Below are 21,791 nucleotides of genomic sequence, written 5' to 3'. Positions count from 1 at the left end.
AAGAAGAAAGTTAGAAAAATGTGACTACAAGAAGAAGAGTAGAACAAGAAGTATATGTCATTTATGAGCTAACTTAGGTGAAATGGATCATTTATGAGCTAATTTAGGTGAAATGGATCGTTTTTGAGCCAACTTCGGTGAAATGGAACGTTTATGAGCTAACTTAGTTGAAAAGGATAGTTTATGAGCTAACTTAGTAAAAAGTATCATTTTAGAGCTAACCTAAGTGTGATGGGTCATTTTGGAGCTAACCTAGGTAAGATGGGTCATTTTGGAGCTAACCTAGGTGAAATGGATCGTTTATGAGCTAACTTAGGTAAAAAAAAGCATCATTTTAGAGCTAACCTAGGTGTGATGGGTCATTTTGGAGCTAACCTAGGTAAGATGGGTCATTTTGGAGCTAACTTAGGTGAAATGGATCGTTTATGAGCTAACTTAGGTAAAAATCATCATTTTAGAGCTAACCTAGGTGTGATGGGTCATTTTGGAGCTAACCTAGGTAAAATGGATCGTTTGTGAGCTAAGTTAGGTGAAATGGATCATTTATGAGCTAATCTAGGTAAAAATGGGTTGTTTTAGAGCCAACTTGGGTAAAATGCATCATTTTAGAGCTAACCTAGGTAAGATGGGTCATTTTGGAGCTAACCTAGGTAAAATGGGTCATTTTAGAGCTAATGTAGGTAAAATGGATCATTTAGGAGCTAATCTAGTTAAAATATGTCATTTTATAGCTAACTTGGGTAAAATGGATCATTTATAAGCTAAGTAAGGTAAAATGGGTCATTTTAGAGCTAACTTAGGTAAAATGGTATCGTTTATGAGCTAACTAAGCTAATTATGCCATTTTTTACATAAGTAAGCTAAGTACAGATCGTTTTACAGCTAACATAGGTAAAATGGATGGTTTTGGAGGTCAGTAAGCTTATTAAGTCATTTTGGAGGAAAAGAAGCTGTCTATAAGTCATTATGGTAAGCATTGGAGGAAATAAAGCTAAGTCAAGGTCTTTATGCATTTGTTAAGCAAAACACTAGAGAAACTTACCATGATCATGGAGGTGTAGTAGCGGGGTGGCTCGTGCCGGTAGCTGGAGAAGGATCGTGTGATGCTTGTCTGGAGTTACACTGCACCAAAGATCATTTCCAATGTCTTGTTAGCATGATGACACTCAAATGTTAAGACTAGCAAGTAATGTCCATTCAAATTAAACTCACCGTGCTCCCAGGAACAATCACTGGCATCGACGGAGCGGTCTGACCAGAATTCTCGCACACAGACTGCACATTTGGTTTTGACGACTCAGTCATACTAGTTAGTAATGAGACAAACACTACATGAATGTTTTGGCTAATGTGTAGAAAAAACTTACCACAAGGAGCTCGTACATGGCCCTTGCCTGCATGTCATTCCGTGCCCTCTCCTCCTCCAACATCTTTGTCGTCCTCTCCTCCAACTCACGCTGCCTCTCCGCCGCCTCCACCAGAAGTTTCTCCGTTCAATCTCTCTCACTCTGTATAGTAGCCTGCAACAACACTCCTCGTTACCATTTGTAATCATTGATGGAAGCGCACACAATGTAATGGAGAAAGATAGCTGAGTACGTATAACTAACCTTGAAGGCGAGTTGGTCTGGCCGTTCATGAGGCCTTATCTCAGGAGCGGAGCTCGACTGACGCGCCTTGATCACCGGGAGAGTGCTAGGACAACGGATAAGTCCATCTCCCATGGCTATGGAGCCATGGGACCTCCCACCACCAGATATCATCAGCAGCTCTGTATCAATGGGACCTTGGCTCGGGTTAAAGTCATCCCCTTTCCTCGCCTTCCCCTCATCTCTATATTTCACGAGCTTGTCGTGGGAGGAGATGTTGGTGAAGTTTTTTGGATCATCGAGGTCAGACGCAGAGAATGCCTTGAATTTCTTGTAAGAGCCAGTGTGGGCCATGGCATACAGGTCGTACACCTCTGGCACCTTATCCGCCTTATTGTAGCGTGTCTGAAAGAGAGAAACAAAATAAATTAGTAATTAAAGGGCTGAAGCTAGCATGATGCACGAATTGCATGAATCATGAAGCAAGCCACATACCCAGTTCCGCCCGTACTGATATAAGTTGGAGCTGCCTTGATGGTGTGGCACACCTTCCATTTTGGCACGTTTGTCATTGGCCTCGTTGTGGAGGGCTAGCCATTCTTTTGAGCACCACTCATTGACCAACACCTCCCAACAATCCATCTGATCCGCACACCATCTCGGAGGGTCCTAAGTTAGGAAATAGAAGCTTGAGCGCTACGGCTATGAATTACTAAATGAAGGAAGTAAAGTACAAGGCCTTAAGAATTACCTTCATGTACTCCTCCTTACTAAAGAACTTCTCGCGGCACGCCGGCTTGGTCTTCTTGATACCACGCGAGGCGTAGTAGTCTCGAACAGCCTGCACCCGAGCCTCGTGCCGTAAGTTCTGTAGTAGGCGCTTGCAGACGTTATCGGTAACATTTGCCGCCTCCTCCTCGTATCCCTCCTCACACTTGTAGAATGTCTGCAATCAAATGAGACAATATTGATTAGTACAATTAATAACTCGCTAGTTGAAGATTTTTAATTGTGTAAAGGAGAAATTACCCAGAACTTTCTAATCACCACGTCTGCCCTCGTCTTGCACAAGACACCGTCGATAATCTCACCCGGCGGGGCCGAGGCAGCCAAGTTGCTCCCAACTCAATCCAAGCTCTGGAAGCCGATCCTCACTAGGCAACGTGACAAACCCCGGGAAGTTTTGCCGACAAAGAACTCCAAGGACGGAGTTAGGCCGGCGGACACTATGATGGTGGTCCCAACCCCTGCAGCATGACAAGGCCAACACATTAGATATTTGAATAAACATGAATGCAGAAGGGTACAAAAAGATTAAATGCACTTACCTCTCCCCATCAGGGAAAATCAACCACCTCTACTCGCGGGTCGCCGGCACGTCCGCGAGCCGTGTACAACCACGCTGGTAGACGGTGCCCCCCTCCTTAATATCAGTCGGCTCCCCGCCATCATCAGCATGGCCACTCAGCCCCTCGGGCTGATCCGGCCAGGTACCCCATCCAGACGTGTGTTCCTCCGGGGTCTCGTGGGCCGAACTCTCGTGACCCGAAGGTCCGTCAACCGGAGGCTCGTGGGCCGAAGGCCCGTGGACCGAAGGCTCATGGACCAGAGTCCGTGTAGCCTCCTCCTCGGATGAGTCCACCCTAGCAGTCACGTTCTCGGGTGAAACAGCTGGGGGTGGCGGCGAGGAAGGCGCCCTGGCAGTCACCCTACCTCCTCTCCCGCGACCACGTGCTCCAGCTCCTCTCTTCTTCTTACCTCGTCCCCTGCTCGGCACCGCGGTCGACGAAGAAGGGCCCGGCGGTGTCGCCATACTGTCCAGCAATGCTCGGTGGAGAGGTGCGTGTGGAATAGAAGACCTCGCACCACGCGCCGACGAAGAAGGGTCCTCCGAGCGCTCCCGACCAGCGCCCGCCATCTTTCAACACCTGCCATGACAAAGAGTAAATGAAATTAGTACAACATAAAAAAAATACCGACATGAATAATAATATGTATATCACTTAAGTGTATCATCATCAAGTACAACATAAACAAATACCGGCGGTGTCAGGGTCGGGGTGTCGGGGTCAGGGGGTCAGGGGGTCGGGGTGTCGTGTCGGGGTCGGGGTGTCGTGTCGGGGTCGGGGTGTCTGGGTCAGGGGGTCGGGGTGTCGGGGTGTCGTGTCGGGGTCGGGGTGTCGGGGTGTGGTCTCGGGGTCGGGGTGTCGGGGTCAGGGGGTCGGGGTGTCGGGGTGTGGTGTCGGGGTCGGGGTGTTGGGGTGTGGTCTCGGGGTCGGGGTGTCGGGGTGTCGGGGTCTGGTGTCGGGGTCGGAGTGTCTGGGTCAGGTAGTCGGGGTGTTGGGGTGTCGTGTCGGGGTGTCGGGGTGTCTTTTTTCTACTTCTTTTACTTCTTTTCTTTTCTTCTTTTCTTCTTCTTCTACTTCTTTTCTTTTCTTCTTCTTCTTTCATATTTTTTCTACTTCTTTTCTTCTTCTTCTTCTTCTACTTCTACTTCTTCTTCTTCTTCTTTTCTTCTACATATTCTTTTCTCTAACACTAACACTAAATCTTCTCCTTTTCTAACACTAGCACTAACACTAACAATTAAACAAAAGAAAAAATACTAACACTAACACTAACACTAACACTAACACTAACAGTAACACTAACACTAACAGTAACACTAACACTAACCCTAACAATTAAACAAAAGAAAAAACACTAGCACTAACACTAATTAACACTAACACTAACACTAACACTAACACTAACACTAACAATTAAACAATTAAACAGCAAAAAAAGAAAAAACAGAAGAAAAAAATACTCACCGGAGCCGGGGGCGACGCTGGCGCCGGGGTGGTGGGCGGGTGGGGGCGGCGGTGCTCCGGGGCAGTGGGACGGCTGGGCGGCGGGGGCGGGGCCGGGGCGGGGCGGCTTCGGGCGGCGGGGGCGGGGCAGCGCCAGGGGGCGGGATGGTGGGGCGTCGGCGTGTGGGGGAGGGGGCGGTGGCGGGGGCGGCGCCGGGCGACAGGGGCGGGGCGGTGGCGGGGTGGCGCCAGGCGGCGGTTGCGGGGGCGATGGCGGGGGCGGCGCCGGGCGGCGGGGCACCGGGGCGGCGGCGGGTGGGGGAGGGGGCGGGGGCGAGGGCGGCACAGGGCGGCGGCGGCGGGGGCGGTGGCAGGGGCGGCGCAGGACGCCGGGGGCAGGGGCGGCGCTGGGCGGCGAGGGCGGCGCGGTAGGTGGACGATGTGGGCGTCGGGGAGGAGGGAGGGAGAAGAGAGAGTAACAGGCGGGGGAGGGGGCTCGGCCATTAGTTAGGTTAGCTAGGTTAGCCTTTGCCGTCCGCTTTTGTTCATCTTTGCCGTCTGCTGCGAACGGGAAAGAGGGGGGACGTTAAGTTTTTTCGGTAGTGGGTGCCACCTCCCTCTTTGCCGTCAGCCAGCGGACGGCAAAGGAATGGCCGATGGAAAAGACCTTCTTTGTCGTCCGCCATTTGTTTGGCGTCTGCTTCTTGGTAGCTGATGGCAAAGACCTTCTTTGCCGTCCGCTAGCTGACGGCAAAGAGGTGGCAGACGGCAAATTCCCTGATTCCAGTTGTGTTTCATACACTTATAGCTCTTAGTGCATCCGTTGCATGGCAATCCCTACTCCTCACATTGACATCAATTGATGGGCATCTCCATAGCCCGTTGATTAGCCGCGTCGATATGAGACTTTCTATTTTTTTGTCTTCTCCGCATAACTCCCACCATCATATTCTATTCCACCTATAGTGCTATATCCATGGCTCACGCTCATGTATTGCGTGAAAGTTAAAAAAGTTTGAGAATACTAAAGTATGAAACAATTTCTTGGCTAACACCGGGGTTGTGCATGATTTAAATACTTTGTGTGGTTAAGATGGAGCATAGCCAGACTATATGATTTTGTAGGGATAACTTTCTTTGGCCATGTTGTTTTGAAAAGACATGATTGCTTTATTGGTATGCTTGAAGTATTATCATCTTAATGTCAAATGATAGACTATTGCTTTGAATCACTCGTGTCTTAATATTCATGCTATGATTAGATTACATGATCAAGATTATGCTAGGTAGCATTCCACATCAAAAATTATCTTTTTTATCATTTACCTACACGAGGACGAGTAGGAATTAAGCTTGGGGATGTTGATATGTCTCTGTCGTATCTATAATTTTTGATTGTTCCATGCCAATATTATTCTACTTTCATATACTTTTGGCAACTTTTTATATTATTTTTGGGACTAACATATTGATCCAGTGCCTAGTGCAAGTTCCTGTTTGTTGCATGTTTTATGTTTCGAAGAAAACCCATATCAAACGAGTCCAAACGGGATAAAAACGGACGGAGAATATTTTTGGAATATTTGTGATATTTGGCAAGAAGAATCAACGCGAGACGGTGCCCGAGGGGGCCACGAGGCAGGGGGTGCGCCCCTGACCCTCGTGGGCACCCCGTAAGGCGGTTGCTGCTCTTCTTTTGCCGCAAGAAAGCTAATTTTCGAGGAAAAAAATCATGGCGAAGGTTTCAATCCAATCGGAGTTACGGATCTCCGGATATATAAGAAATGGTGAAAGGAAAGAACCAGGGAGCACACAAACAGAGAGAGACAGAGAGATAGATCCAATCTTGGAGGGGCCAGAGGGGAAACTCTTCTCCCATCTAGGGAGAATGTCAAGGAAGAAGAAGAAGAAGGGGGGCTCTCTCCCCTTCGCTTCCGGTGGCGCCGGAACGCCGCCGGGGGCCATCATCATCACTGTGATCTACACCAGCACCGCCATCATCTTCACCCACATCTCCGTCACCTTCCCCCATCTATATTCAGATGTCCATTCTCCCGCAACCCGCTGTACCCTCTACTTGAACACGGCGCTTTATGCTTCATATTATTATCCAATGATGTGTTGCCATCCTATGATGTCTGAGTATATTTTCGTTGTCCTATCGGTAATTGGTGAATCGCTATGATTGGTTTAATTTTCTTGTGGTTATGTTGCTGTCCTATGGTGCTCTCCGTGTCGCGCAAGCATGAGGGATTCCTGCTGTAGGGTTTGCAATATGTTTATGGTTTGCTTATTGTCTGCGTTGCGTGAGTGATTGAAACACAAACACAGATAAGTGGGTCATGGCGTATGGGAATAAAGAGGACTTGATACTTTAATGCTATGGTTGGGTTTTACCTTAATGATCTTCAGTAGTTGTGGATGCTTGCTAGAGTTCCAATCATAAGTGCATATGATCCAAGAAGATAAAGTATGTTAGCTTATGCCTCTCCCACATAAAACTTGATATCGGTCTAGTAAAGTAGTCAATTGCTTAGGTTCACAACTCCTACCACCACTTTTCCACACTCGATATATTTACTTTACTGCTTCTTTATCTAAACAGCTCCTACATTTTATTTACGTGCTCTTTATTATCTTGCAAACCTATCCAATAACACCTACAAAGTACTTCTAGTTTCATACTTGTTCTAGGTAAAGTGAAAGTTAAGCGTGCGTAGAGTAGTATCGGTGGTCGATAGAACTTGAGGGAATATTTGTTCTACCTTTAGCTCCTCGTTGGGTTCAACACTCTTAATTATCGAAAGAGGCTACAATTGATCCCCTATACTTGTGCGTTATCAGGCATGCCCCCACCTTGGCCGCCTCCTCGTCTCTTCCACCATGGCCCATTAAGGCCCATTAACTCCCCGGGGGGTTCCGGTAACCTCCTGGTACTTCGGAAAAATGCACGAACCACTCGGAACCTTTCTGGTGTCCAAACATAGCCTTCCAATATATCAATCTTTAGGTCTTGACCATTTTGAGACTCCTCGTCATGTCTGTGATCACATCAGGGACTCCGAACAACCTCCGGTACATCAAAACACATAAACTCATAATACCGATCGTCATCGAACGTTAAGCATGCGAACCCTACGGTTTTGAGAACTATGTAGACATGACAGGGACTCACTTCCGGTTGATAATCAATAGCGGAACTTGGATTCTCGTATTGGTTCCTAAAAATTCTACGAAGATCTTTATCGGTCAAACCGCATAACAACATACGTTGTTCCATTTGTCATCGGTATGTTACTTGCCCGAGATCCGATCGTCGGTGTCTCAATACCTAGTTCAATCTCGTTACTGGCAAGTCTTTTTACTCGTTCCATAATGCATCATCCCGCAACTAACTCATTAGTCACATTGCTTGCAAGGCTTATAGTGATGTGCATCACCGAGAGGGCCCATAGCTACCTCTCCAAAACATGGAGTGACAAATCCTAATCTCGATCTATGCCAACCCAACAAACATCATCGGAGACACCTGTAGAACAACTTTATAATCACCTAGTTACATTGTGACGTTTGATAGCACACTAATTGTTCCTCCGGTATTCGGGAGTTGCATAATCTCATAGTCATAGGAACATGTATAAGTTATGAAGAAAGCAATAGCAACAAACTAAACGATCATAGTGCTAAGCTAACGGATGGGTCATGTCAATCACATCATTCTCTAATGATGTGATCTCATTCATCAAATGACAACTCATGTCAATGGCTAGGAAACGTTAACCATCTTTGATCAACGAGCTAGTCAAGTAGAGGCATACTAGTGACACTATATTTGTCTATGTATTCACACATGTACTAAGTTTCCGGTTAATACAATTATAGCATGAATAATAAACATTTATCATGATATAAGGAAATATAAATAACAACTTTATTATTGCCTCTAGGGCATATTTCCGTCAGCGACTCCATTGCCTCACGTATCGCCCAAACGAAAACCCCGATACAAGTCACCCCCTTGACTCGATCTGGAATTATCCGTGGGATCTCATCCATCCTCGCATCGATCAACAATTGCACACGTGTTGCGCCAGAGCTTTGGTGCTTGGAAACCAGGAGCAGATCTCCTTGCACGTCCCCAGTAAGACAACATCACTAGCGCAGAACATCTCCAACAACGTTGTCATCACCGACGGCGGCTACGGAATTCGGGGTTGGGAAGTGGGGGAGGTGGAGGTGGGTTGCTCGGGCTGTGGGGGGATGTGAAATGAGAGAGAGATACTCCCCCCCCCCCCCCCCCCCACCCCCGCCACACACACACACACACACTTTTTTTAGGCAAATTACCCATCCGTCCACTAGCCAATCCAACATGTCAGCGTTTCAATTGTCCGACATGTCAGTACTGGGCAAAGTAACGGTCAATGGCTTGGACCCGATGGCAAGGAACCATTTGGCCTTTTGTGAGCTGGGGTGAGTACTGGAGGGGTAAAAGTGAGCTGGTATCTTACTGAACCCTATGAGAACCAACACCTATTTTCTCGCCACTAGCCATAGGCCCATCTGTGTAATATGATTCGTAATATAGTACTCACTCTGTAAAGTAATATAAGAGCGTTTAGATCACTAAAGTAGTAATCTATGAGGAGGGAGTACTGTATATGATGCTTAGATGGGATTCTCTCTTATGTTGAGAGAAATGGCCATGCTACCTTATACTACCTCGTACGAAATCGGGGAGGGGGTGACGGCGACATAGGACGATATCGAAGGTGTCGATGGCAGCGGCGGTGGTGTGGGAGGAGACGGGGGAGGGATTGCGAGTCGGACTAGTGGCGTCTTAGTGGGGTAGTTTTATTTCTTTTCATTTTTTCATTTCAGTTCGAATTGGACTAAGGTCTAGGTGGGCCTTCGGGCTCGCAGGGATACTATTCAATTCAAATTAAAAATAAACTACACGCACATGGTTTATCGGTAGCGTTTGCATAATTGTGGACTCTGCTAGGTAGTTGTATAATTCTTTTGTTGTTTTAATATTGTAACTTATTCAAAAATATTTTTAATTGTGGTATGAAAGATCTAATGGTCTTTATTAAGTAGAGAAAAAGTTGAAATGCCAACCGACAAATACCACCACGATTTCGCATTCAAACTTGACTCGTTCTCTCTTGAAACCATGATTATTCCTTCGAGAAGGTGCAGTTCCTAAGAAGTTTAGATGATCACTTTTTGAAAACGTTCTCAATTTTTTACTACAATCTTTGGTTGTCATGTCATGACGCAATGCCAAGTTTCATATTTTTAATCTTTGTTCGCATTTTTTTGAAAATAAAAAACAAATAAGCATCATTTTGGCGGTCGACTCTTGCCACCATGATGTTTGGAATAAGTTTTATTTTCCTGGATAAGGCCATATATTTAGTTACACAAATACAAAAATCAAGCCATTTTCGTCTATTATTTCGTGTACGTGTAGTTCAGGTACTCCCTCCATTTTTATATACAAGGCCACAAACTCAAATTACAGGTACCAAGGTAAAATTTAGTACATGTTGTCCAACCCAAATTTTTTCTCGTTTACTAGGATCATTAATACCCCGCATGCATGCAAGAAAACTGAATAGAGGAAGTAGTTGAGTGTCATTATGACTGCATGCATACAAGTATTAAGCAAGTTGCTAAAACAAAGAAATATTATTAATTTTTGCCTCGATTACTGTTGGTAGCCTTGTATAGATGCAAAATGTATATTCCATAATGGTCTTGTATAAGTAAATGGAGGGAATATGAATTATATAAGCTAAATGACAATAAACACACTTAATTGTTTATATACTAAACGAAGATGAAACGATGCCAAATGTTTCAGAAAGGTGCATGGGTATGTGTACCTTCATGGTCAACTATTGTTCCTGCTTTCCTAAACAAGAATTAGCCGCAGTTGGTAGCATGGTACTTGATTAAGGTCACACTTCACACGTAAGGTAGTCCTATCTGTTATTATATATGCATCAGAGATAGCTAGGACATATAGGTTTTCCCTTTGCCCGAGACCCAAGTTGATTAAAGACTCTTGGATTAGGATTTTGGGAAAGGTGCATGATGTGTATACACTATATACGTACCTTCTGATCGATCGATCATCCCAATCAGACTCTAGCTAGCTAGCCTCGATCCGACGGTCAACCGTCCGTGCTTCCTGCTATCTTAAGAATTGCATCCAGATTCTGTTCTTCTGTGGTTATGCATCCGCAATAGAAATTGCCATGAAGTGGACCAGGATAAAGGTGGTGTTGATCCCGGACGTGGGGTGTCATGCACTCAAAGCAAGACGTACTAGCTAGCCCAAGCCCGCTGTGCATGCACGCAGCGCTCGTTTGAAGATATGCCGCCCGCTTTACGTGCCCGTGCCGGCCGGTCAGCATCGGTCACCCTCGACCCCTACACACAGACGCCCTGCAGCCACGTACAGGCGCCGGGTACAATTAATGGAAACAGTGCCTCAAGCGCATGATATCATTTTGTCCCATGCATACATGCATGCAAGGCGGCGTGTGGAGCTTCCTTCCTTCCTCACCACGCCCGCCGGCCAGCCGTCTCCTGCGCAGCGGGCACTGCACGACGCACTCCTCGATCGCCTCATGGCGACTCCTCCGCAACACCATCGACCCCCCTCCCCTCCCCTATAAAACCCCATGAATGCAACACATCCAGCAATCTCATCAACACACAGGGCTGGCATAGCTAGTAGTTTAGCTATAGCAGCCACACACACACGCACACGTACACTTACTCGGCTACCTCCGTTTGCGGCTTTGTAGCGCAATGGCGAGGGCATTGACCATGGGCGTAGTCGCCGCGGCGGCCGTGCTGGTGTTCCTGTGCGCCACCGCCGTGCCGGCCGCTGCCCAGGGAAAGAAGGGGCTGCCCAAGAACTCCCACGTGATCCACCCGAAGCAGTTCGGGAGGAGGGAGCAGGTGCTCTCCTGCGACGACACCGCCGACGGCAACACCCCCTGCGTCGCCACCTGCGACAAGCGCTGCCCTAACGAGTGCGTCGTCCTCTGCCCAGGCTGCAAGACCTACTGCAGTAAGCATCATATTTTAGCATAAGTCCATACTCCCTCCTTCAAGACATATAAGAGCGTTTAAATCACTAGTTACAGAGAGAGTACTAGCTTTGCTGATATGAATTGATGGAGATGCTTAAATTAATTAATCTCCTTTACAAGTCTGTGACTTCTACCCCGGCGTGTCATGCGGGGACCCACGCTTCACGGGCGCGGACGGCAACAACTTCTACTTCCACGGCAAGAAGGATCAGGATTTCTGCGTCGTCTCTGACACCGACCTCCACATCAACGCCCACTTCATCGGCAAGCGCAACCCCACCATGAGCCGAGACTTCACCTGGATCCAAGCCCTCGGCATCCGCTTCGCCGACCATCGCCTCTACATGGGCGCCCAGAAGACCGTCAAGTGGGACAGCAACGTCGACCACCTCGAGCTGGCCTTCGACGACATGCCCATCGAAATCCCTACCGCAATCGACGCCCAGTGGCAATCCACCACCGTGCCCGCATTGACCATCACAAGGAGCGCCACAACTAACGGCATCAGGGTCCAACTCAAGGGAGTGTTCGACATCTTGGCCAATGTGGTGCCCATCACAGAGAAGGATTCCCGCATCCACAACTACGGCGTAACCGAGGATGACAGCCTCGCGCACTTCGACATCGGCTTCAAGTTCCACAGCCTCACCAACAACGTCCACGGTGTGCTTGGCCAAACCTACCGCACCGACTATGTCAACAAGCTTAGCGTGAGTGCCAACATGCCAATTATGGGCGGCACCTCTAGCTACGTCACCTCCGACATCTTCTCCACCGACTGCAAGGTTACCCGTTTTGGCCGCTCTTCGGGAATCTCCATGGTCACTGGCATGGCCACTTAAGCATCATGCGTCGACGGCTAAGCTCTAAGCTAGTGTCTTAACTTGACATCCTAGAGTTTGCCGAGGAATAATTAACACCTATCTGTGACAGGCTGGTACCACCATGTTACACACGATCATGTCATCTTTAATACAAGCACAAGCATATGGTACGATCGATTGATTTTCAAATGAAATAAAGGAGTTTACCCAAGACTATGGTGCCTTTGATATCCTTGTTATGTTTTATTTTTAACTTCCAACCTATTCATCAACTATCATGTGGTACAAAGAACACCAAAAGAAACAAAAATTACATCCAGATTTGTAGACTATCTAGCTACGACAATTGAAGTAAGCCAAAGGCGTGCGCCACCATGAATAATCAACACCTATCTGCGACAGGCTGGTACCACCATGATACACACGATCATGTCATCTTAATACTCACATAAGCATGGTTTGTTCAATTGATTATCAAAAGAAATAAAAGAGATTACCGAAGACTACGTTTCAGTTGAAATACTTGCTACGTTGAATATTTTACAATATATACCATGCTATGAGGCATGGCCCGAAACACAGTGAAAAAAGAAATGCTAAAGTACCCGTTGAACAATTCACACCGTAGGAGGACAAAAGGTAGTCATGCTGAAAAAAACATGGCCAATTTGTGATCAAATAAGAAGGCACGAATATTTCTTTTGACAGAGATTGCTATAGAGAAAAAAGGTTACATGCTGCAATTGTGAGATCCGCATCCCCTCATAATTACTAACACTAGTTGAATGCTCGTGCATTGCCACAACCCGTTGTATGGTTAGATTTACGTCATCGTGTAAGAATATGCCATCTTTTTCACGCATTTCTACTTGATTGTGATTGATTAAATTTCACCAATATCATCAGGGTGCAAACATAATCTGTCATCATGATGTGATATTAAGATAAAACTGTTTAATAAAAACTTGACAAAAGGAAAGGACGATAACCACAATAAGTTTTTTGGACAATGAAAATAATTACATTGGGATAAAATTTATATTTGCCATCTGCACATCATTTTCTCGTAAAGAAGTTGGTGGATTTTTCGGCCCTTCCAAAAACATGAGATATTCCCGTGCGTGTAGGTGCAGGGAGTGATTTGGTATGTGTATGTTGTTGTATGGAGCTTGTTTTTCTTTGATATTGATTTGGTATGCGCCTGATCTAGTATGGAATGCTCAATTGTTTGGGAAAGCATGGGGTGGAAAAAAGATATATGAGACCAGGTCTCACGGGTAGCAGGTGAGACCCGACCTGATGAATGACACGTGGCATTCACAAATCACAAAGCATCTAATCCCCCCCCCCCCCCGATTTCAGGTCGGGGATGGGGTAGATGCTTTGTGATTTGTGAATGCCATGTGTCATCCATCAGGATGGGCCTCACCTGCTAACCCGTGAGACCTGGTCTCATGGAATTCTTTTCCGCATGGGTAGGGTACCATTTATTATTTATGTTCATTTGGCAAATGTGTTCAATTGTTTTGGTGAATGCTGGGAGGACGTACCATTTATCCTTATGTTCATTTGATAAGTGCCCTCGGTTGTTTGGAACGCTCAATTAGTTTGATAAGTGTGGATAAGACATACCATTTAGTATTTCTGTACATTTGATAAATGCATTTAGTTTTGTATGTGAGGGGCAGGTGATGACGTACCAAATCATGGATGACGCATCTCTAGCTGATCAAAACTGTAAAATAACCGCCGTGTTATAGTTTTGGACGAAAAACATGTCCATTCTAGATCCCGCAAAACAGCCTCTTCCCGAAAAATTATGTAGTTCTCCCTAAAAATAGCGCACGTACCCTACATACCCAGTTTTGGAGGCAATTTTTAATGTGACCAGGAAACAAGAAAACCGGTTGGCAGGAGGAAACTTTTAGCTCCCGCGCCTTCAATCCTCGCCACCGCCTTCATGATTCGAGGTCGATTCCGGACATTCCAAACGCCATTGACCAGAGAAGTGAACAGGGCTGACCTAGTCGCCGTGCTTCTTGTCGCGCGCCGAATCGTCGGGACCGGGAACGAGGGCCAGGGTCGGGCTCCTCGATACCTCTGGCGCCGGAGGAGACATTGTTGGCCCTCTCGCCGGCATAGCCGATGCTGCTGGGGTTGGTAGTGCCGGCATCGCCATAGTCGTCCTCTTCCTCCTCAAGCCCCCTGAACTCCGCCCTCCTTTTGGACGTGGCCGTGCTGCTCCTGTCTCTGGAGACGGCCATCGCGTCCCCCTCATTCAACTCCTCCTCGTCGATCTCGTGGCCAGCGGCGAAGCCGCGGGCAGGTCGGTGGCATGGAGGAAGAGCGCGGCAAGGGCCTCGTTAGCGAGGGCTTGCTCGGCAGTGCATAGATCGGGGGCCGGATCTATGGTCGAGGGAGAGGGAGGGGGCCCAATTGCAAAAAAAATTTGTTTTGAGGGTGCTTTGTGCTATTCTTCCGAGACCCTGTTATAAATTTAACTACTTATGAGTTGGCTCCCCATTTGGCCCGAAACGAATTTTACGAGATCTGTTCAGCCAAAGAACACATCGTATTGTAAAAATGTTTTGCGGTATTCCTGAAATGGGTTTTCAGTATATGATCTTTTACGGCATCTGCTAGAGATGCTCTAACTTGGTAGGGGGCTGGATGACGCATCATTATTCACGAGATCTCATTTAACACTAGAGATGTCGCGTGCAGACGCTGCGTTCGCGCACCAGACGTCAGCGTGCGACCTATGTGGTGGACGCCCTCCTAATACATGATCTCCAATGTAGAAGAGGGTGTCACTATACGCTGAAGCAACTCCCATAAGGTCCACCTACATGTGCAACAACAGAAATGCCACATCAAGAGATCAAGCCCGTAGATTAGTGTGGGCTCTTCGGCGTGCATGTGGCCTCGGAGTCCTATGCCGTGGCACACCCAAAAAGCTAGCTGCAGGCCGCGCGCGCACGCAGCACGCGTTTGAAGCGATACCCAGCCGCTTTACGTACGTGTGCCCGTCAGGTCAGCGGATAGGTCGCTCCGTCCCGACGCAGGCAATCAGGCAGCTGAGCATTTCTCGGAACGTACGCAGGATATCATTTTGTCCCATACAGGTGCTTCGTTTACCGGCCGTCTCCTACGCCTGCGCAGCCGGCCATGGCATGCACGCACGAAGCGCACGTACCCTTCGTGGCCACGTCAACGACACTTCCCCTCCCTCCCGCCTTATAAATTTCGACGCCACACAACCGTCAGTCTCACCGCACCCAACCCAGACCTAGCTACCACACTTGATCCTCCACACTGCGAGCTGAGTCAAGCTAGCAATGGCGAGGGCATCGTCGTCGTCGGTGTTTTGCATGGGTGTGGTCGCCGCGGTGGCGGTGCTGATGGTCCTGTGCGCTGCAGTGCCGGCCGCCGCTCAGGGGAAGACGGGGCCTCCCGCTCCTAAGCTATCGTCCAACTTCAAGACGATCCATCCGGGGCGGTTAGGGAAGAGGGCGCAGGTGCTCACCTGCGACGACGAGAAGGACAAGAAGAACCCCTGCGTCGCCACCTGCGACAAGGTCCGCTGCCCCAACGAGTGCATCGTCATGTGCCCAGGCTGCAAGACCTACTGCAGTAAGCCTCCCTACTACAACATATACACATACTCCAATATATCCTTGTTAAATCTAGCTATATGCTCTGCCGATCCTCATCAACTGAGAACGAATGAGATGCCTAAACTAGTTGACATTGTTTTCAAGTGTGCGACTTCTACCCCGGCGTGTCCTGCGGGGACCCGCGCTTCACCGGCGCCGACGGCAACAACTTCTACTTCCACGGCAAGAAGGACCAGAGCTTCTGCGTCGTCTCCGATGCCGATCTCCACATCAACGCCCACTTCATCGGCAAGCGTAACCCCACCATGAGCAGAGACTTCACCTGGATCCAGGCCCTCGGCATCCGTTTCGCCGACCACCGCCTTTACATGGCCGCCCAGAAGACCATCGAGTGGGACAGTGACGTCGACCGCCTTGAGCTGGCCTTTGACGGCATGCCCATCGACATCCCCACCGAGATGGATGCAGAGTGGCAGTCCACCATCGTGCCCACCTTGACTGTCACGAGGACCTCCGCGGCCAACGGCGTCAGGGTCCAGCTCAAGGGGGTGTTTGACATCTTGGCCAATGTGGTGCCCATCACCGAGAAGGACTCCCGCATCCACAACTACGGCGTCACGGAGGAAGACAGCCTCGCACACTTCGACATTGGGTTCAAGTTCAACGCCCTCACTGACGACATCCATGGCGTGCTCGGCCAGACATACCGCACAGACTACGTCAACAAGCTCAGCGTGAGCGCCAACATGCCGATCATGGGTGGCGCTGCCAGCTACGTCTCCTCCGACATCTTCTCCACCGACTGCAAGGTTGCCAGGTTCGGCCGTGGCCACAACAAGATCTCCATGGTAACCACCAAGGCCAATTAAACACTGCACATGGACGGCTAGGTCTCACGACATCTGAGACTTGGCCCAGGAATAAGAAAAGCGGATTTATGAGATATTGATGCCACGAAAGACACACATGATCATGTCATTCGGATACGCACACAAACATGATTGTGCAATTGTAACTGCAAATGATGAAATGAAATAAATTTATTACCGAAAGTCTTTTATTAGTTGAATCTTTTTGTTACTCTGTGTAAAATATATAATATGCAGCTCTGACGAATCACTAAAAACATAGTGAAAGGAAAATGTAGACGTACTTGTTGAACAACTTGACACCATTTCCTGAAACACACAAAAACAGCAATTAAACAACATTGGTGTAGAAAAAGTATACACGTTGAAGAAAAGATAAGCCAATTCATGATAAACAATTTTTTTTTTGCAAAATACGTTATGTGGCCCAAATGTGAAATCCGCAACTCGATGTGACTAAAGATGTCCAAGGGACGTTTTCAGAATCTACAAACTAGTCTCACAAAGCGTTTGATGCAGTGGGGGGATGGACTTCTTGCCCAGCCAGGAAGAGAGGTTTTAATTAAATCAGTTGCACAAGCATTGCCAACCTATATTATGGGTGTGTTCAAGTTACCTTATTCAGTGTGTGATGATTTGACAAGGATGGTGAGAATTTTTTATTGGGGGTCTAGAGAAGAAAAAAAGAAAGGTCCATTGCAGAGGATGGGATTACCTTTTACAGCCTAAGAACAAAGGAGGTGCTGGATTCTGTGATTTTCGTATGTTTAATCAAGCGTTGTTGGCCCGACAAGCTTGGCGATTGTTATCTAGACCGGACAGTCTGTGCGCCCAAGTCTTGAAGGCCAGGTATTATCCTCATGGTAATTTAGTGGACACGGTCTTCTTAGGTAATGCTTCATCATCGTGGCAAGCTATAAGTCATGTGCTCGATCTCTTGAAGAAAGGCTTAATTTGAAGGGTTGAAAATGGGCGAAGTATCAGAGTATGGAGAGAGAATTGGATTCCAAGACCTCACTCATACAAACCGGTGTCATTACAAGGTCGGTGCCGCATACGTTTTGTATCCGGTCTGCTCAATGACAATGGTTCGTGGAACCTGGAACTGCTCCGGCAATACTTCATACCAGCTGATGTCCAAGAAATAATAAAGACAAGAGCATCTCCAAGACTTGGGGAGGATGTCATCGCATGGGGTCCAGGTAAATTTGGAGTCTTCACGGTAAAATCAGCTTACAATGTGGCGTTTGAAGAAGCCCACAGGGATTCGGCAGTGGCATGTAGTTCCTCTCCGAACGGGAACAGGAAATGCTAGCAGATTATTTGGAGTTGTAATGTTCCCCCTACAGTGCGTAATTTTGCGTGGAGACTGTCGATTGATTCTCTGCCGACATGGAAAAATAAGCACAAGATTGGTCTGGAATCGTCTAGTGGGTGTCTTATTTGCGGCATGGAAGTGGAGGACAATTTTCACCCGTTCGTGAGATGCCAGTTTGGACGCGACCTTTACTTGTCCATGGCAGATGTATGGAGTCTACCTGCTCTAAGTTCGTTTCAACACAGTGGGAAGGAGTGGCTGCTTCATGCACTTGGTGAGCTGAGTGATATTCAGAGATGCATGGTATTATTAATTTTCTGGAGAAGCTGGTATATTTGAAACGAAGTAACACATTCTAAACCTGTCCCGCCCATGACTGTCTCTATAAGCTTTTTGCAAAATTATTTGGATACACTGCTCGGTATCAAGCTCAACTCCCACTGTGACCCAGCCAAAGGAAAGTGCAGTATTTTTTATGACCTCACTGCCACACCTCCTGTTAAGGCTCCAGTTCGTGAATCTGAGTGGAGGCCGCCTCAACAAGTATGGGTTAAGCTAAATACGGATGGTTCCTATTCATCTGGTGGTGGTGCGGGTGCCGGGATGATCTTTCGTGATGTTGCTGGTTCGGTCATCTTGTCATCTTGCAGAGCCCTGTTCTCGTGCAGAGATTCTCTAGAGGCGGAGTTGTGTGCATGTATGGAAGGATTGTCTTTCGCACTTCAGCGTTCTGACCGTCCAATCGAAGTCGAGATGGACTCGAGTACGGAGGTGGCTATGATTTCCAGTGGTGAGGTGGATCGGTCGGTTTATGCTTCTCTGGTTAGCGAAATTAAGTTACTATTGAGTCTTAGGCAATCTTGTATTACTCTTGTTCCTCGTTGTCAAAATAAAGTGAGTGATAGACTAGCTAATTTTGCTAGAGTAGAGGGTCGAACAATTACGTGGGTCGGTTCGGGCCCTGAGGATGTTTTGAAGTTTGTCTAAGAGGATTGTAAGGACCTGGTAATTGAGGAATACAAGTATTATTCCCGCAAAAAAAAAACACATGTCACGTAGGCAGATGTTATATGTCGTTCAACAGATGGCATGGCCAGACCTCCGTGAACTCAGAGGTGGACAACCTATTTCATCAAGTACAAAAATGCTAAACCTACGGGGATATTTGTATGGCCGAAAAATTACAAACCTGATCCGCAAATAACCATCACTAACCACCAATTACCCCCCCCCCCTCCCCCTCTCCCCCCTAAATTTCAGTTGTGGGCCCGGTAATTACCGACCCATAAGAACCACACGAGCATTGCTAATTTACAACATTTTCAATATAGAGGATGTGAGACATTTGTTTTTTTTAACACGGTCAGAGACGCTTACATACACGCACATACACTCGTCCTTATGAACACACACACCCATACCCCAATGAGCACATCTAAAACAACTATGGTGGTGACGCATCCTCTCGTTCTTTTTTGTGACAATCGAATCTAGCCCATACATGGGGCTGTTCCACATAGTGTGGGTCTTTTTGGCACACAAGAGGCACAAGGAGTCTACCTATCTAGGTCCGCTCAATTGATATCAAATATATCTCCAAAGGATATGTATCAGAGTAAATTGCAAAAACCACCACAACAATTGAGCAAAAGCCATCAAACACACACTAAAATGCATGATTTTTCAGGTGGTTTTTCCTGAAGCATTGATAACTTCGACCAAATTGTGGTGGTTTTTTGCAATTTACTCTATATATCATCATTCCTATTTGTAGGAATTATGCTGTAATTTCTTGGATCTTGGGTCCAAGGTATTGTACATGTAATGGTTACTAGTATGAAAATGGTTACATATGTTTCTAACAATGCATCCATGCATATCTAGCTAAGGGGATTTTGGTTCGTTACTAGAAAGTAAAATTCAAGTATATTTTTGTAGTTCGTAATGTATCTTTTAAAAATGAAAAATAGTTATATAGTTTATTTGTAGATCCTCTATTGTATATGTAATTAAGAACAAGTGCTAACTATTACTATCTATGTCCCTAAATGTAAGACGTGTTTGCAATTCAATTACTTCTTATATTTAGGAACACATGGAGTACTAAATTATACAGCGTGGAGACAATATTAAAACATCTTATACACAATGGTTTACCAATTATATGTACATATGCAAATGTGTGATAACTAATTTAGAAGTCTCAACAAATTTGAGTAAATAGCATAAAACTACTACTTTACAGGCTAGGGTTCCAAAAAACTATCGAATATTTTTTCGCTGATAACTACCAACTCATGGGTCGACTGTTTCAAAAAACCAAATTCGACGTTGCTAACATTTTAAACCGGTTTATGACAGGTCGGGCCCGCTCCTAAACAATTCGTTTGTTGACCGTTTCGTTTGACCGTTAGCTTATTGTGGGACCCACATGTAAGATGTTTCTTCTTCCTCCTACCTTTTCTTCTCTCCTCCTGTCTTTTTCTTCTCTCCCCCTTGCCCGAGCTGCAGGTCCTCCACCACTCGCCGATGGCCACCTCCACCACTCATCGACGGCCACCTCCACCACTCACCGACGGCCGCGCCCAGGAGAAAGGGCCGCCGCGAGCCGCGCCCAGAAGCAACCGAGCAAGGGCCGCCGCAAGACGCGCCCAGGGGCACGGGCTGCCGCGCCCAGGAGCGCCGGGAGATGCGCCCAGGAGTAGGGAGCAACGGCCGCCGCATGCCATGGCCAGGGTTTAGGCCGACGCGCCCAGACCACGCGCTGCCGCGAGCCGAGCGCCATGGCCAGGGGCTCGGGCTCGGACCGCCGCGCCAAGGAAGAGGGAGGAGAGAGAGAGAGGCCGCGCAGCTGGGACTTCACGGTGGCTCCAGGTGCAGCTTGCCGGCAGGAGAAGACAGCGGCCGAAGGGAGCTCGGCGGCGGCCCTTGCTGCACGCCGACGAGCGCGTGAGGGTGGCGCAACTCCTCTCGAGCTTGAGCCCGGGAGGGACCCGATTGCCTTTTCTTTAAGTCTGCAGGGACCCGATTGCTTTTTTCAAATTTTACAGATACCCGATTGCTTTATTGATTTTTTTTAATTTATGACAAAGAGACACTGACATATGGGCCTCACATGTCAGCTAACGGTCAAACAAATGGTCGGACAATCAGTTGTCTTACATGCGGGCCCAGTTGTCATAATCACGATCAACGGTAAAGCACTGGATGATTAGAGTTTTTTGAAACAGCCGACCTATGATTTGGTAGTTATCAGAGAAAAAAAATATTTGATAGTTTTTTGAAACCTTAGCCTGTAAAGTAGTAGTTTTATGCTATTTACTCCAACAAATTTAGATAGTGGCTTGTTTAAGCTAGGGAGAGACGGCTTATTTTTTTAGCCGCCAAAAGAACGGGCCCTTAGCCTCCATTTTAGTCTCCATCTATTGGAAACGGGCGAAGACTGTTTCTATAAACGCAAAGAACGGCCACAATAGGTGCTGCATAAATCACGAAGAAGCAGAACTTCATCGGTCCATCAAATAATATCTCTTCAGGCCTACACACAAAGAGAGAAGGGGGAATTATAATTATGACAAAGACAAATGAGATTGTTAGTATGTAAGCTTGCAAAAACGTCTTATAGTATGCGATCGGAGGGAGTAAGATTCAAGTGCAGCACAGTGTGGAC

The 21,791-nt window shown here is 47.2% G+C and overlaps 2 protein-coding genes across 2 annotated transcripts; both read left to right on the top strand.

The window, feature by feature from the left end:
* Positions 1-11,115: 11,115 nt before the first annotated feature.
* LOC123066932 (uncharacterized) lies at positions 11,116-12,528 on the top strand. Its single transcript, XM_044489911.1, has 2 exons — positions 11,116-11,471; positions 11,614-12,528. Exons 1-2 carry the CDS (start codon positions 11,207-11,209, stop codon positions 12,333-12,335), a joined length of 987 nt encoding a protein of 328 aa, XP_044345846.1. The 5' UTR covers positions 11,116-11,206; the 3' UTR covers positions 12,336-12,528.
* A 3,073-nt stretch (positions 12,529-15,601) lies between these two features.
* On the top strand, positions 15,602-16,992 carry LOC123066931 (uncharacterized). The gene is made up of 2 exons (XM_044489910.1): positions 15,602-15,950; positions 16,079-16,992. The coding sequence occupies exons 1-2, from the start codon at positions 15,656-15,658 to the stop codon at positions 16,801-16,803; spliced, it is 1,020 nt and encodes a 339-aa protein (XP_044345845.1). The 5' UTR covers positions 15,602-15,655; the 3' UTR covers positions 16,804-16,992.
* The last annotated feature ends 4,799 nt before the right edge of the window (positions 16,993-21,791 follow it).

This window comes from Triticum aestivum, chromosome 3B (assembly GCF_018294505.1).
Source record: "Triticum aestivum cultivar Chinese Spring chromosome 3B, IWGSC CS RefSeq v2.1, whole genome shotgun sequence".
Lineage (NCBI taxonomy): Eukaryota > Viridiplantae > Streptophyta > Magnoliopsida > Poales > Poaceae > Triticum > Triticum aestivum.
Note: the sequence above shows the minus strand (reverse complement) of the source record. Positions and strands in the feature narration are given on the sequence as shown.

Excerpts from the sequence above, each read along its gene's own strand:
- LOC123066931 (XM_044489910.1), top strand. The coding sequence starts at position 15,656 with ATGGCGAGGGCATCGTCGTCGTCGGTGTTTTGCATGGGTGTGGTCGCC. Across the intron at positions 15,951-16,078 it reads AGGCTGCAAGACCTACTGCA|TGTGCGACTTCTACCCCGGC; the intron begins GTAAGCCTCCCT and ends ATTGTTTTCAAG.
- LOC123066932 (XM_044489911.1), top strand. The coding sequence starts at position 11,207 with ATGGCGAGGGCATTGACCATGGGCGTAGTCGCCGCGGCGGCCGTGCTG. Across the intron at positions 11,472-11,613 it reads AGGCTGCAAGACCTACTGCA|TCTGTGACTTCTACCCCGGC; the intron begins GTAAGCATCATA and ends CTCCTTTACAAG.